This window comes from Petromyzon marinus, unplaced genomic scaffold (assembly GCF_048934315.1).
Source record: "Petromyzon marinus isolate PM22_M1 ecotype Great Lakes invasive population unplaced genomic scaffold, UKy_Petmar_22M1.pri1.0 PM_G_Scaffold_32, whole genome shotgun sequence".
Classification (NCBI taxonomy): domain Eukaryota; kingdom Metazoa; phylum Chordata; class Hyperoartia; order Petromyzontiformes; family Petromyzontidae; genus Petromyzon; species Petromyzon marinus.
In genome coordinates this window covers 1,178,771-1,196,517 of record NW_027422895.1, presented here as the reverse complement: position 1 = coordinate 1,196,517, position 17,747 = coordinate 1,178,771, and the positions used below count along the sequence as shown (strand labels likewise).

General features: G+C 44.4%; 1 protein-coding gene across 1 annotated transcript in view; it reads right to left on the bottom strand.

Moving 5' to 3' along the window:
• Positions 1-1,017: 1,017 nt before the first annotated feature.
• LOC142915539 (gap junction gamma-1 protein-like) overlaps positions 1,018-17,747 on the bottom strand; it is a 45,658-nt gene continuing 28,928 nt past the window's right edge. The window contains exons 2-4 of the mRNA XM_076061305.1: positions 7,286-7,617; positions 5,357-5,839; positions 1,018-1,674 (exon numbers count right to left, since the gene is read on the bottom strand). Coding sequence (XP_075917420.1) covers positions 1,470-1,674; positions 5,357-5,839; positions 7,286-7,587 — 990 coding nt within the window. The 5' untranslated portion in view covers positions 7,588-7,617 and the 3' untranslated portion in view covers positions 1,018-1,469. The remainder of the gene's footprint in view (positions 1,675-5,356; positions 5,840-7,285; positions 7,618-17,747) is intronic.

Here is a 17,747-nt window from a genome sequence, read left to right as displayed (position 1 = left end):
GCGACATCCAGATTTGGTGAAATATGCCAATTTTATTTTTGAGTCCACACACCAAGGCTATTTATTCAGTCAACAGGAGCTGCGCAGTGAGCTGCTGCCAAAAGCATTCAGGTTCATCAGACCATTGCCCTGACACCAGTGTTGACTTGGTCGCTGTCAATAAGTATGATGGCAAGTCTTAATATGACTTTTGCTTGCACTGAAAAAAGTTTAACTTCTTAGTTTTCAAAACATAGGCGATGTGTGCGTCTTTTTTTGTCACCGTGAATCTAATATTGCATCTGTTCTCCCACAACAGAATTGTCTGGGCAAACGATTAGCAGCATGTGCCATTACCGGCAAATTGGACAGAGATTGATTCAAACTGTCATCGCCTTTCCGAAAATGTCCACACTTAGCATTAACAGATAAAATGTCCACATCTGATTGGGACCTTGTAGATAACATGACTGTTTTTTTTTTCTGCCGCGACAATGTCAACCAAATGTAAAGTTAACCTGATTGCTAAAGACAATGCACTATCAAAATAATGAGTGCATTGTCTTTGAGCTGTACGCCTTTTGGCATCATCTGGTCGAGCACCAATTGGGTCGAGGCTCAAAAGAAAGCCGTCCCTTGGTGTGGACCAATCAGTTTCAAGGACAATGCATATATTATCATAGTAGGTTTTTTGTTTGCATTTTGACTGCAGGTATTGTGGTTAATGCAGTAACATGAATCCTCCTAAAAAGGTTTCAGTTTTGTTGCCAGAAAAAAGGGGAAAAACCCTATCATTACATTTTGGTACTGGCAAAGGAGGTCTAATGATGAATAATAGCTTTCAAACACTGCACGTGGTTATCCGCTGTTGGCATAGCCAACACCTTAAACGCCTTTTGTTTTGTCAATATAAATCGGAGCAGGCTGTTACGGTATAATAACGACGTGCCCGCTAAACTCGGGCCCTCTTGTCCACTGATGAACGAGGAAATTTAACAAAAAATGACAACAGAAACTCACGCAAATTAAGAAGTAAGCTAAAGTAACAAAAATATTTGGGTTTCTTTAATCAAAACACACCTCCATATTGATTACAAACCCTCACGCAAACATTCCCCCCGACTCATGCGTTTATACGTTGGCCGAATGCGAAAGCCACGATGTCACACAAAACGCGTTCTAAGGAGATTTGAACTCTCAATGCTCTGGGTTACAAACCCAGCGCCGAATCCCCCGAGCCACGAGGCTGGGTGCTGGCGTGCCCCCCGTGCCGTCGCGAGCGCGTTAGCGGGGTACCCGTGCTCTGCCGCTCGAATCTTAAAAGCGCAAACGGTCGCCTCCGATTAAATCTTGACGGAAGAATGTCAAGAAAACCTCCAAAGTCGAGACGATCAAAACGGCGGCGGGGCATTGGGGGGCCGAGTAAATGGAACGTGGGATGGCAAAAAGCGATTTGAGCGATAACGACGCCCGAGAGTAAAACCATCCCGCTAAATCAAGACGTGCAGGTCGTGGGGCGCGTCCACGCCGTGGGAGGCGCCGCCAGCGGCCTGCTCGGGGGGCTCCTGGTGGGCCCTCGGCGTCGCCCCCAGCTCCGTCTGAAGCTCCTGCACCTCGTCACGGAGCTGCCACAATTCCGATGGTGACATCGCTCTGGGACCCGCCGTGGACTCCGGCTCGACAGCATCTGCCACCCTAGAAACGAGTCGAATTTCAATAAGAGTATTTTCATTAACAAAATATATATATACACTCTCCATGATAGAGGGTTTTTTGGTTATATCGCATGTATAGTGCAGTGTATAGTGTAGTATAAAGTGCAGTGTATAGTGTAATGTATAGTAGTATAAAGTGCAGTGTATAGTGTAGTGTATAGTAGTGTATAGTGTAGTGTATAGTGTAGTGTATAGCGTAGTGTATAGTAGTGTATAGTGCAGTGTATAGTGTAGTGTATAGTGTAGTGTATAGTGCAGTGTATAGTGTAGTGTATAGTGTAGTGTATAGTGCAGTGCATAATGTAGTGTATAGTGCAGTGGATAGTAGTGTATAGTGTAGTGTATAGTTTACTGTAGTGTGTAGTGTAGTGTATAGTGTAGTGTATAGTGTAGTGTATAGTGTAATGTATAGTGCAGTGCATAGTGTAGTGTATAATGCAGTGGATAGTAGTGTATAGTGTAGTTTATAGTGTACTGTAGTGTGTAGTGTAGTGTATAGTGTAGTGTATAGTGTAGTGTATAGCGCAGTGTATAGTGCAGTGTATAGTGTAGTGAATAGTGCAGTGTATAGTGTAGTGTATAGTGCAGTGTATAGTGTAGTGTATAGTGCAGTGCATAGTGCAGTGGATAGTGCAGTGTATAGTGCAGTGTATAGTGCAGTGTATTGTAGTGTATAGTGTAGTGTATAGTGCAGTGTATAGTGCAGTGTATAGTGTAGTGTATAGTGCAGTGTATAGTGCAGTGTATAGTGCACACAACATCTATATACATATTCTTAGCTCTTTCGGTAAAGTCACGTTGCAGGGAAACAATAACATAATAAAATATATATAAAACAATAAAACCGGATTCCCACCACCATCCATCACAGAAGAATTCTCTCATCAAGACTCTGTACCATACAGCCCAATGCATATCCGACCAGGAACACATAGTCAGTGAACTCAAGCACGTACACCAAGTTCTTAAGGCTAATGGTTACTCCAACTATACAATCCGCAAAGCTATCACTCAAACCATGAAGGACCCTCTTGAGGAGCCTTTCAAAACCATCACTTTACTCTACATTGCGGGGATCACAAAAAAGATCTCTAAAATCTTGAATAAACACAAGATCCAGGTCCGTTTCAACACATTACATAAAATCCGTGATCTGGTTCCGTCTGTAAAAGAAGTGATTCCGGACATACAGTACATTGGAGAAACCAAACGCCACGTCTCGGACCGCATCCGTGAACACAAAGCAGACCTTAAACACGGTAGGACCAACACCTCGGCCGTGGCAGATCATTGTTATAATTCAGTAGGCTCACATGACATTGACTTTTCCAAGACAGAGGTTCTTTGTAAGCCATCTGGCTACCATGAGAGATTCGTTCATGAGGCTATCCACATATACAAGCACAGAGACAATTCCAACCGAGAAGATGGATTCTGGCTTAGCAATCATTGGAAAGATTTGATTAACCATTTCAGGTCTTAATTGATTGTTCACGCTTACAGTGGCTTTCAGACAGCATACATTAATTTTTCGTCTCCCCCCTCCTCTTTTCAGAACATAGATGGACTCGTCCTTCTAAATAAACTGCCAAATCGCTGCGCGTGGCGCTGACGTTTTTTAAAAATAAATAAAGACACCGTTTAAAAATAAATAAATTGATGCAAACCGACACACCTGATGACGACCGTTTGTGTTATGGTCGAAACGTCGTGAGAATTTTTATTGTTTTATATATATTTTTTATTATTTTATTGTTTCCCTTCAACGTGACTTTACCGAAAGAGCTAAGAATATTAATTACTGCAGTCACGAAAGCTTTAAATCAAAATCTATATACATAGCTATCAACACATACACTACACTATACACTACACACACAACATCGATATACATAGCTATCAACACATATACTACACTATAAAATATACACAACATATATATAGCTATCAACACGTACACTACACTATACACTACAAACACAACATCTATATCCATAGCTATCAACACATACACTACATTGTACACTACACTATAAACTACACACAACATCTATATACATAGCTATCAACACATACACTACACTATACAGTATACACTACACACACAACAGCTATATACATAGCTATCAACACATACACTACACTACACACACATCTATATACATAGCTATCAACACATACACTACACTATACACAACATCTATATATATAACTATCAACACATACACTACATTATACACTATACTATAAACTATACACAACATCTATATACATAGCTATCAACACATACACTACACTATACACTACACACAACATCTATACATAGCTATCAACACATACACTACACTATACACTACACTATAAACTACAAACATCTATATACATAGCTATCAACACATACACTACACTATAAACTACACACATCTATATACATCGCTATCAACACATACACTACACTATACATTACAAACACAACATCTATATACATAGCTATCAACACATACACTACACTATACACTACAAACACAACATCTATATACATACTATTAACACATACACTACATTGTACACTACACTATAAACTACCCACAACAGCTATATATATAGCTATCAAAACATACACTACGCTATACAGTATACACTACACACACAACATCTATATACATAGCTATCAACACATACACTATACACTACACACAACATATATATAGCTATCAACACATACACTACATTATACACTACACTATAAACTATACACAACATCTATATACATAGCTATCAACACATACACTACATTATACACTACACTATAAACTATACACAACATCTATATACATAGCTATCAACACATACACTACATTATACACTACACTATACAATACACACAACATCTATATACATAGCTATCAACACATACACTACATTATACACTATACACTACACACAACATCTATATACATAGCTATCAACACATACACTACATTATACACTACACTATAAACTATACACAACATCTATATACATAGCTATCAACACATACACTACATTATACACTACACTATAAACTATATACAACATCTATATATATAGCGGTTGGGAAGCTGACGGAACCGTTATTATTTCCCTTCCACGTGACTTTACCGAAAGAACCAAGAATAAGAGACAGCTTTGTTTAGAGCCTAGTCTCAAACAGTGTTAGATGAGAGGACAATGCCACTATGAAGACATTGACAGCTCGGGGTGAGACACACGAGGCTCTAAAGAAAGCTGTCTCTGGTGTGGACCAATCAGTTTCAAAGACAATGCATCATCATAGACTACCAGAGCGTGTTTCTTTTTGCATGTTCATTACAAGTACCGTGTGCGTGGCCAATGCAGTGAGATGATTCCTTGCAAGAGGTTTACGTTTGGTGTTATCATGTTCACACAGCTGTTTTATTTCTAGAAAAGGGTAAAACCAATTCTTATATTTTGTTACTGGCAAGGGAGGTCCCATGATGTTTTTGCTGTTGTCATCATCGGCGAAACGTCACGGAAACTCGAATTGTCGGCGTAGTTGGGGGTCGCTCTCTGACACACAGCCGGCGAGTGTCGAGCCGGTAGCGACCCGGCACGTTTAGTTTACGTGACGCAATGCCAACCGCGCCGGCGAGGCCCCACACCTGCTCCGTGGCCGGTGCCTCCCGCTCAGCGAGTCGTGGATGGCGCCCAGCCCCAGGTAGGCAATCTCGGACAGTTGGAGCAGGAGGCTGAGACCGGCGACTGCGTACATGACCAGAAGGAATACGGTCTTCTCTGTGGGGCGCGACACAAAGCAGTCGACGCTATTCAGGCAGGGGTCACGGACGCACTGGAAGCGCGGTGCCACCTCCAAGCCATACATCAGGTACTGCCCCACCAGGAAGCCGACCTCGGCCAGCGTGCGGGCCAGCAGCTGGAGGGTGTAGGCCACCATCAGGCCGTCCGTCTTGATCCTCCACCGCTCGTTGTGCTGCTTCCCCTTGCCGTCTTCTTCACCCTCCAGCTCCTCTTCCACCTCCACCTCCTCCACCACCTCCTCCTCTTTCTCCGTGCATTCAACCACGCGGTCGGGGCCGCCGGCTCGCTTGGCTCGCTTGGTTTGTTCGTCTCGCTTGTACTCGATCCTACCACGACAGAGAGCGGCGGCGTTGAAGTTTCACCCCTCGGTGTGAAACGTCGCGAGCAAATGGAAATATGCGCTCGCTATGAAACGTGACATTACGACGAACAGCAACAGCTACGAGGCTGTCCGGGATTCCACTTTCACTTCTGATCGTCGCCTCTGAGAGACCACTTAAAGTGTCCGTGCCGGTGACAATGATCCGAATCAGTTCTGGGCCTACCCTAGGTCGACTAAGCCTCGAATGAGTACCTGTTGAGATTTGTAAAAACTTTGCCAACTGGGGAGAAAAATGCAGCCCGGCGTGGCTTTGGCCATAGACCCCCCTCGTGTGCTTTGAGGCAGCGCTCATGAGCAGCGCTTATCCCGACAGCCTGTGCAGACTACACGGGGGAATTTTGTCTTTGTGCGCGTGTGGCCCCGTGCGCGTCCGCGTGTGTCTGTGTGTGCGTGGCCTTACCGTGCACGTAGCCTGGCACAAGCACCGCGGTGACGTCACCACCGATTAGTGGCAAATGGCGGTTGTTGTTGTGGATGTCTGTGCGCTACAAGCAAGCCAGCATCGGGACTCGAGGTAAGTGAAAATATTTACCTTCCTTTATTTTACGCTTTATTTACTACTAGCGGGAAGCACCCGGCGTTGCCCGGGGGAAAAAAATATTGAAAAACTTCTCAAAACTTAAAAACATAACATATACAAATAAAAAAATAAACGATGATCATTGCCTCATTCATAAAAATTTAAATAAAACCCAACGCGCGGCGGAAAAAAAACGTACGCTCGCGCGCCAAGATTCGATTCTTTAGATCGCGCAAAGGAATCGAAGGTTGTAGATTTCTTTAGAATCGGCCTATTCCCAATTACTCGATACCACAAAAGCTCACCAGATATAGATTCTCGTCACACTTCATCGTCATCCCCCCCCCCCAAAAAAGTGTATTTTTATGTTTGCATGGTGTACAGTATGGAAAGTACCCACATGGCAAATTTCAAGTGTGTTGCATGTCGGGAAGTACGCTAAACATTTCGAACAGACACACATATTCACAAAATTCCCTATAATAAATATAGATACACTACGCAATTATAATATCGCATGCAGATGTATTATATTTCTTACTGTTGAAGAGTTTAACAATGCTTCCCTTTTTGCTGTTGAACCGCAGCGTATTTCACGACGCTGACCGGGTGCGTGTTTAAACACAGCGCAGATTCGCTCTCCTGAAGTAAACTAGCCGTTCGGACGTACCGACGGGGGGGCTCGGGAACGGAACTCCATTCCTAAGTCAAGGGGAAACCTTGCCGGCCCTTTCACCGTTCAAACTCGTGACCAAATCGACGGCGCAGCCTAATTAAAAAACAAATTAAAATATTTCCAACTGCGGGCAGCCATTCAAATTTCCACCGTAGCCCCCCCGCTGTGAAAACTCCCTCCGGGGACCTCCGTACCTGGTGATGCGATGCACTGCAAAGCCGAGGTACAGGATGGTGGGCGTGGCGACCGCGATGCTCTGGAACACCCAGAAGCGGACGTGGGAGAGCGGTGCGAAGCTGTCGTAGCAGACGTTCTCGCAGCCGGGCTGCGCCGTGTTGCACGCGAAGCTGCCCTGCTCGTCGTAGTAGATGGACTCGCCGGCGACCGTCGTGAGAATGATGCGAAAGATGAGGAAGGTGGTGATCCACAGCTTGCTCAGGAAGGTGGAGTGCCGATCAACCTTCTCCAGCAGCTGCGTGAGGTAGACCCAGCTCATCGTGGCCGCCGGTCAGATGCAGCGACGCCGCTGCGGGGAAATGTTCACACGAGTTTGTACATGCACTACTCTACTTACAAACCTTCAACTTAAAGACTTTTAGAGATAATAAAAAAATCTATCCCGTTTGTCCAGTTGCCCGTTTGGAATGAGAGTCGTAAGTTCAACCTCCATGCACAATAAATGGCAGTGGTGGCCTCTACATCGACAGAAGGTGAAGAACCATTGGCAACTACATCTGTAGAACGTGATGAACCAGTGGCATCTACATCTGCAGAACACGAAGAACCAGTGGCGTCTAGATCTGCAGAACGTGTAGAACCAGTGGCATCTAGATCTGAAGAACTTGAAGAACCAGTGGCATCTACATCTGCAGAACGTGAAGAACCAGTGGCATCTACATCTGCAGAACGTGAAGAACCAGTGGCATATACATCTGCAGAACGTGAAGAACCAGTGCCATCTACATCTACAGAATGTGAAGAACCGGTGGCATCTACATCTACAGAACGTGAAGAACCAGTGGCATCTACATCTACAGAACACGAAGAACCAACCGCATCTACATCTGCAGAACGTGAATAACCAGTTGCATCTACATCTACAGAACATCAAGAACCAGTGGCATCTACATCTACAGAACGTGAAGAACCAGTGGCATCTAAATCTACAGAACGTGAAGAACCAGTGGCATCTACATCTACAGAACGTGAAGAATCAGTGGCATCTACATCTGCAGAACATGAAGAACCAGTTGCATCTACATCTACAGAATGTGAAGAACCAGTGGCATCTACATAATGTGAAGAACCAGTGGCATCTACATCTGCAGAATGCGAAGAACCAGTGGCATCTACATCTGCAGAACGTGAAGAACCAGTTGCATCTACATCTACAGAACGTGAAGAACCAGTGGCATCATAATCTGCAGAATGCGAAGAACCAGTGGCATCAACATCTGCAGAACGCGAAGAACCAGTGGCATCTACATCTGCAGAAAGCGAAGAACCAGTGGCATCTACATCTACAGAATGTGAAGAACCAGTGGCATCTACATCTGCCGAATGCGAAGAACCAGTGGCATCTACATCTACAGAACGTCAAGAACCAGTGAAATCTAGAGAACGCGAAGAACCAGTGGCATCTACATCTGCAGAACGTGAAGAACCAGTGGCATCTACATCTGCAGAACGGGAAGAACGAGTGGCATCGTAATCTGCAGAACGCGATGAACCAGTGGCATCTACATCTGCAGAACGTGAAGAACCAGTGGCATCTACATCTACAGAACACGAAGAACCAGTGGGATCTACATCTGCAGAACATGAAGAACCAGAACATGATGAACCAGAGGCATCTACATCTGCAGAACGTGATGAAGCAGTTGCATCTACATCTACAGAACGTGAAGAACCTGTTGAATCTATATCTACAGAACGTGAAGAACCAGTGGCAACTACATCTGCAAAACGTGAATAACCAGTTGCATCTACATTTACAGAACATGAAGAACCAGTGGCATCTACATCTGCAGAACGTGATGAATCAGTTGCATCTACATCTACAGAACGTGAAGAACCAGTGGCATCTAAATCTACAGAACACGAAGAACCAATGGCATCTACATCTGCAGAACGTGAAGAACCTGTTGCATCTACATCTACAGAACATGAAGAACCTGTTGCATCTACATCTACAGAACGTGAAGAAACCAGTGGCATCTACATCTACAGAACGTGAAGAACCAGTTGCATCTACATCTACAGAACATGAAGAACCAGTGGCATCTACACCTGCAGAACGTGAAGAACCAGTTGCATCTACATCTGTAGAACATGAAGAACCAGTGGCATTTAAATCTGCAGAACACGAAGAACCAGTGGCATCTACATCTGCAGAACATGATTAACCAGTGGCATCTACATCTACAGAACGTGAAGAACCAGTGGCATCTACATCTACAGAACGTGAAGAACCTGTTGCATCTACATCTACAGAACGTGAAGAAACCAGTGGCATCTACATCTACAGAATGTGAAGAACCAGTTGCATCTACATCTACAGAACATGAAGAACCAGTGGCATCTACATCTGCAGAACGTGAAGAACCAGTTGCATCTACATCTGCAGAACATGAAGAACCAGTGGCATTTAAATCTGCAGAACACGAAGAACCAGTGGCATCTACATCTGCAGAACATCATTAACCAGTGGCATCTACATCTACAGAACGTGAAGAACCAGTGGCATCTACATCTGCAGAACGTGAAGAACCAGTTGCATCTACATCTACAGAACGTGAAGAATCAGTGGCATCTACATCTGCAGATCATGAAGAACCAGTTGCATCTACATCTACAGAATGTGAAGAACCAGTAGCATCTACATCTACAGAACGTGAAGAACAAGTTGCATCTACATCTACAGAACATGAAGAACCAGTGGCATCTACATCTGCAGAACGTGAAGAACCAGTTGCATCTACATCTGCAGAACATGAAGAACCAGTGGCATTTAAATCTGCAGAACACGAAGAACCAGTTGCATCTACATCTACAGAACATGATTAACCAGTGGCATCTACATCTACAGAAAGTGAAGAACCAGTGGCATCTACATCTGCAGAACGTGAAGAACCAGTTGCATCTACATCTACAGAACGTGAAAAATCAGTGGCATCTACATCTGCAGATCATGAAGAACCAGTTGCATCTACATCTACAGAATGTGAAGAACCAGTGGCATCTACATCTACAGAACATGAAAAACCAGTAGCATCTACATCTACAGAACGTGAAGAACCAGTGGCATCTACATCTACAGAACGTGAAGAACCAGTGGCATCTACATCTACAGAACGTGAAGAATCAGTGGCATCTACATCTGCAGAACATGAAGAACCAGTTGCATCTACATCTACAGAATGTGAAGAACCAGTGGCATCTACATATACAGAATGTGAGGAACCAGTGGCTTCAACATCTGCAGAATACGAAGAACCAGTGGCATCTACATCTGCAGAACGTGAAGAACCAGTTGCATCTACATCTACAGAACGTGAAGAACCAGTGGCATCATAATCTGCAGAACACGAAGAACCAGTGGCATCTACATCTGCAGAACGCGAAAAACCAGTGGTATCTACATCTGCAGAACGCGAAGAACCAGTGGCATCTACATCTGCAGAACGTGAAGAACCAGTGGCATTTACATCTGCAGAACGTGAAGAACCAGTCCCATCTACATCTACAGAACGTGAAGAACCAGTGGCATCTACATCTACAGAACGTGAAGAACCAGTGGCATCTACATCTACAGAACACGAAGAACCAACGGCATCTACATCTGCAGAACGTGAATAACCAGTTGCATCTACATCGACAGAACATGAGGAACCAGTGGTATCTACATCTACAGAACGTGAAGAACCAGTGGCATCTACATCTACAGAACGTGAAGAACCAGTGGCATCTACATCTACAGAACGTGAAGAATCAGTGGCATCTACATCTGCAGAACATGAAGAACCAGTTGCATCTACATCTACAGAATGTGAAGAACCAGTGGCATCTACATCTACAGAATGTGAAGAACCAGTGGCATCTACATCTGCAGAATGCGAAGAACCAGTGGCATCAACATCTGCAGAACGTAAAGAACCAGTTGCATCTACATCTACAGAACGTGAAGAACCAGTGGCATCATAATCTGCAGAATGTGAAGAACCAGTGGCATCTACATCTGCAGAACATGAAGAACCAGTTGCATCTACATCTACAGAATGTGAAGAACCAGTGGCATCTACATCTACAGAATGTGAAGAACCAGTGGCATCTACATCTGCAGAATGCGAAGAACCAGTGGCATCAACATCTGCAGAACGTGAAGAACCAGTTGCATCTACATCTACAGAACGTGAAGAACCAGTGGCATCATAATCTGCAGAATGCGAAGAACCAGTGGCATCTACATCTGCAGAACGCGAAGAACCAGTGGCATCTACATCTGCAGAACGCGAAGAACCAGTGGCATCTACATCTACAGAATGTGAAGAACCAGTGGCATCTACATCTGCAGAATGCGAAGAACCAGTGGCATCTACATCTACAGAACGTCAAGAACCAGTGAAATCTAGAGAATGCGAAGAACCAGTGGCATCTACATCTGCAGAACGTGAAGAACCAGTGGCATCTACATCTGCAGAACGGGAAGAACGAGTGGCATAACAATCTGCAGAACGCGATGAACCAGTGGCATCTACATCTGCAGAACGCGAAGAACCAGTGGCATCTACATCTACAGAACGTGAAGAACCAGTGGCATCTACATCTGCAGAACGTCAATAACCAGTTGCATCTACATCTACAGAACACGAAGAACCAGTGGGATCAACATCTGCAGAACATGAAGAACCAGAACATGATGAACCAGTGGCATCTACATCTGCAGAACGTGATGAAGCAGTTGCATCTACATCTACAGAACGTGAAGAACCAGTGGCATCTAAATCTACAGAACACGAAGAACCAATGGCATCTACATCTGCAGAACGTGAAGGACCTGTTGCATCTACATCTACAGAACGTGAAGAACCAGTTGCATCTACATTTGCAGAACATGAAGAACCAGTGGCATTTAAATCTGCAAAACATGAAGAACCAGTGGCATCTACATCTGCAGAACATGATGAACCAGTGGAATCTACATCTGCAGAACGTGAAGAACCAGTTGCATCTACATCTACAGAATGTGAAGAACCAGTGGCATCTACATCTACAGAATGTGAAGAACCAGTGGCATCTACATCTGCAGAATGCGAAGAACCAGTGGCATCAACATCTGCAGAACGTGAAGAACCAGTTGCATCTACATCTACAGAACGTGAAGAACCAGTGGCATCATAATCTGCAGAATGCGAAGAACCAGTGGCATCTACATCTGCAGAACGCGAAGAACCAGTGGCATCTACATCTGCAGAACGTGAAGAACCTGTTGCATCTACATCTACAGAACGTGAAGAACCAGTTGCATCTACATCTGCAGAACATGAAGAACCAGTGGCATTTAAATCTGCAAAAAATGAAGAACCAGTGGCATCTACATCTGCAGAACATGATGAACCAGTGGAATCTACATCTGCAGAACGTGAAGAACCAGTTGCATCTACATCTACAGAATGTGAAGAACCAGTGGCATCTACATCTACAGAATGTGAAGAACCAGTGGCATCTACATCTGCAGAATGCGAAGAACCAGTGGCATCAACATCTGCAGAACGTGAAGAACCAGTTGCATCTACATCTACAGAACGTGAAGAACCAGTGGCATCATAATCTGCAGAATGCGAAGAACCAGTGGCATCTACATCTGCAGAACGCGAAGAACCAGTGGCATCTACATCTGCAGAACGCGAAGAACCAGTGGCATCTACATCTACAGAATGTGAAGAACCAGTGGCATCTACATCTGCAGAATGCGAAGAACCAGTGGCATCTACATCTACAGAACGTCAAGAACCAGTGAAATCTAGAGAATGCGAAGAACCAGTGGCATCTACATCTGCAGAACGTGAAGAACCAGTGGCATCTACATCTGCAGAACGGGAAGAACCAGTGGCATAACAATCTGCAGAACGCGATGAACCAGTGGCATCTACATCTGCAGAACGCGAAGAACCAGTGGCATCTACATCTACAGAACGTGAAGAACCAGTGGCATCTACATCTGCAGAACGTCAATAACCAGTTGCATCTACATCTACAGAACACGAAGAACCAGTGGGATCAACATCTGCAGAACATGAAGAACCAGAACATGATGAACCAGTGGCATCTACATCTGCAGAACGTGATGAAGCAGTTGCATCTACATCTACAGAACGTGAAGAACCAGTGCATCTAAATCTACAGAACACGAAGAACCAATGGCATCTACATCTGCAGAACGTGAAGAACCTGTTGCATCTACATCTACAGAACGTGAAGAACCAGTTACATCTACATCTGCAGAACATGAAGAACCAGTGGCATTTAAATCTGCAAAACATGAAGAACCAGTGGCATTTACATCTGCAGAACATGATGAACCAGTGGAATCTACATCTGCAGAACGTGAAGAACCAGTTGCATCTACATCTGCAGAACGTGAAGAACCAGTTGCATTTACATCTACAGAACGTGAAGAATCAGTGGCATCTACATCTGCAGAACATGAAGAACCAGTTGCATCTACATCTACAGAATGTGAAGAACCAGTGTCATCTACATCTACAGAACATGAAGAACCAGTGGCATCTACATCTACAGAACGTGAAAAACCAGTGGCATCTACATCGACAGAACGTGAAGAACCAGTGGCATCTACATCTACAGAACGTGAAGAACCAGTGGCATCTACATCTACAAAACATGAAGAACCAGTTGCATCTACATCTACAGAATGTGAAGAACCAGTGGCATCTACAGAATGTGAAGAACCAGTGGCATCTACATCTGCAGAATGCGAAGAACCAGTGGCATCTACATCTGCAGAACGTGAAGAACCAGTTGCATCTACATCTACAGAACGTGAAGAACCAGTGGCATCATAATCTGCAGAACGCGAAGAACCAGTGGCATCTACAACTGCAGAACGCGAAGAACCAGTGGTATCTACATCTGCAGAACGCGAAGAACCAGTGGCATCTACATCTGCAGAACGTGAAGAACCAGTGGCATCTACATCTGCAGAACGTGAAGAACCAGTGCCATCTACATCTACAGAACGTGAAGAACCAGTGGCATCTACATCTACAGAACGTGAAGAAGCAGTGGCATCTACATCTACAGAACACGAAGAACCAACGGCATCTACATCTGCAGAACGTGAATAACCAATTGCATTTACATCTACAGAACATGAAGAACCAGTGGCATCTACATCTACAGAACGTGAAAAACCAGTGGCATCTACATCTACAGAACGTGAAGAACCAGTGGCATCTACATCTACAGAACGTGAAGAATCAGTTGCATCTACATCTACAGAATGTGAAGAACCAGTGGCGTCTACATCTACAGAATGTGAAGAACCAGTGGCATCTACATCTGCAGAATGCGAAGAACCAGTGGCATCTACATCTGCAGAACGTGAAGAACCAGTTGCATCTACATCTACAGAACGTGAAGAACCAGTGGCATCATAATCTGCAGAATGCGAAGAACCAGTGGCATCTACATCTGCAGAACGCGAAGAACCAGTGGCATCTACATCTACAGAATGTGAAGAACCAGTGACATGTACATCTGCAGAACGTGAAGAACCAGTGGCATCTACATCTGCAGAACGGGAAGAACCAGTGGCATCATAATCTGCAGAATGCGAAGAACCAGTGGCATCTACATCTGCAGAACGCGAAGAACCAGTGGCATCTACATCTGCAGAACGCGAAGAACCAGTGGCATCTACATCTACAGAATGTGAAGAACCAGTGGCATCTACATCTGCAGAATGCGAAGAACCAGTGGCATCTACATCTACAGAACGTCAAGAACCAGTGAAATCTAGAGAATGCGAAGAACCAGTGGCATCTACATCTGCAGAACGTGAAGAACCAGTGGCATCTACATCTGCAGAACGGGAAGAACCAGTGGCATAACAATCTGCAGAACGCGATGAACCAGTGGCATCTACATCTGCAGAACGCGAAGAACCAGTGGCATCTACATCTACAGAACGTGAAGAACCAGTGGCATCTACATCTGCAGAACGTCAATAACCAGTTGCATCTACATCTACAGAACACGAAGAACCAGTGGGATCAACATCTGCAGAACATGAAGAACCAGAACATGATGAACCAGTGGCATCTACATCTGCAGAACGTGATGAAGCAGTTGCATCTACATCTACAGAACGTGAAGAACCAGTGCATCTAAATCTACAGAACACGAAGAACCAATGGCATCTACATCTGCAGAACGTGAAGAACCTGTTGCATCTACATCTACAGAACGTGAAGAACCAGTTACATCTACATCTGCAGAACATGAAGAACCAGTGGCATTTAAATCTGCAAAACATGAAGAACCAGTGGCATTTACATCTGCAGAACATGATGAACCAGTGGAATCTACATCTGCAGAACGTGAAGAACCAGTTGCATCTACATCTGCAGAACGTGAAGAACCAGTTGCATTTACATCTACAGAACGTGAAGAATCAGTGGCATCTACATCTGCAGAACATGAAGAACCAGTTGCATCTACATCTACAGAATGTGAAGAACCAGTGGCATCTACATCTACAGAACATGAAGAACCAGTGGCATCTACATCTACAGAACGTGAAGAACCAGTGGCATCTACATCGACAGAACGTGAAGAACCAGTGGCATCTACATCTACAGAACGTGAAGAACCAGTGGCATCTACATCTACAAAACATGAAGAACCAGTTGCATCTACATCTACAGAATGTGAAGAACCAGTGGCATCTACAGAATGTGAAGAACCAGTGGCATCTACATCTGCAGAATGCGAAGAACCAGTGGCATCTACATCTGCAGAACGTGAAGAACCAGTTGCATCTACATCTACAGAACGTGAAGAACCAGTGGCATCATAATCTGCAGAACGCGAAGAACCAGTGGCATCTACAACTGCAGAACGCGAAGAACCAGTGGTATCTACATCTGCAGAACGCGAAGAACCAGTGGCATCTACATCTGCAGAACGTGAAGAACCAGTGGCATCTACATCTGCAGAAAGTGAAGAACCAGTGCCATCTACATCTACAGAACGTGAAGAACCAGTGGCATCTACATCTACAGAACGTGAAGAAGCAGTGGCATCTACATCTACAGAACACGAAGAACCAACGGCATCTACATCTGCAGAACGTGAATAACCAATTGCATTTACATCTACAGAACATGAAGAACCAGTGGCATCTACATCTACAGAACGTGAAGAACCAGTGGCATCTACATCTACAGAACGTGAAGAACCAGTGGCATCTACATCTACAGAACGTGAAGAATCAGTTGCATCTACATCTACAGAATGTGAAGAACCAGTGGCGTCTACATCTACAGAATGTGAAGAACCAGTGGCATCTACATCTGCAGAATGCGAAGAACCAGTGGCATCTACATCTGCAGAACGTGAAAAACCAGTTGCATCTACATCTACAGAACGTGAAGAACCAGTGGCATCATAATCTGCAGAATGCGAAGAACCAGTGGCATCTACATCTGCAGAACGCGAAGAACCAGTGGCATCTACATCTACAGAATGTGAAGAACCAGTGACATGTACATCTGCAGAACGTGAAGAACCAGTGGCGTCTACATCTGCAGAACGGGAAGAACCAGTGGCATAATAATCTGCAGAACGCCATGAACCAGTGGCATCTACATCTGCAGAACGCGAAAAACCAGTGGCATCTACATCTACAGAACGTGAAGAACCAGTGGCATCTACATCTGCAGAACGTGAATAACCAGTTGCATCTACATCTACAGAACACGAAGAACCAGTGGGATCTACATCTGCAGAATGGCATCTTCATCTGCAGAACGTGAAGAACCTGTTGCATCTACATCTACAGAATGTAAAGAACCTGTTGCATCTACATCTACAGAACGTGAAGAACCAGTGGCATCTATATCTACAGAACGTGAAGAAAAAGTTGCATCTACATCTACAGAACATGTAGAACCAGTGGCATCTACATCTGCAGAACGTGAAGAACCAGTTTCATCTACATCTGCAGAACGTGAAGAACCAGTTGCATCTACATCTGCAGAACATGAAGAACCAATGCCATCTAAATCTGCAGAACACGAAGAAGCAGTGGCATCTACATCTGCAGAACATGATGAACCAGTGGCATCTACATCTGCAGAACGTGAAGAACCAGTTGCATCTACATCTGCAGAACGTGAAGAACCAGTGGTATCTACATCGACAGAACATGAGGAACCAGTGGTATCTACATCTACAGAACGTGAAGAACCAGTGGCATCTACATCTACAGAACGTGAAGAACCAGTGGCATCTACATCTACAGAACGTGAAGAATCAGTGGCATCTACATCTGCAGAACATGAAGAACCAGTTGCATCTACATCTACAGAATCTGAAGAACCAGTGGCATCTACATCTACAGAATGTGAAGAA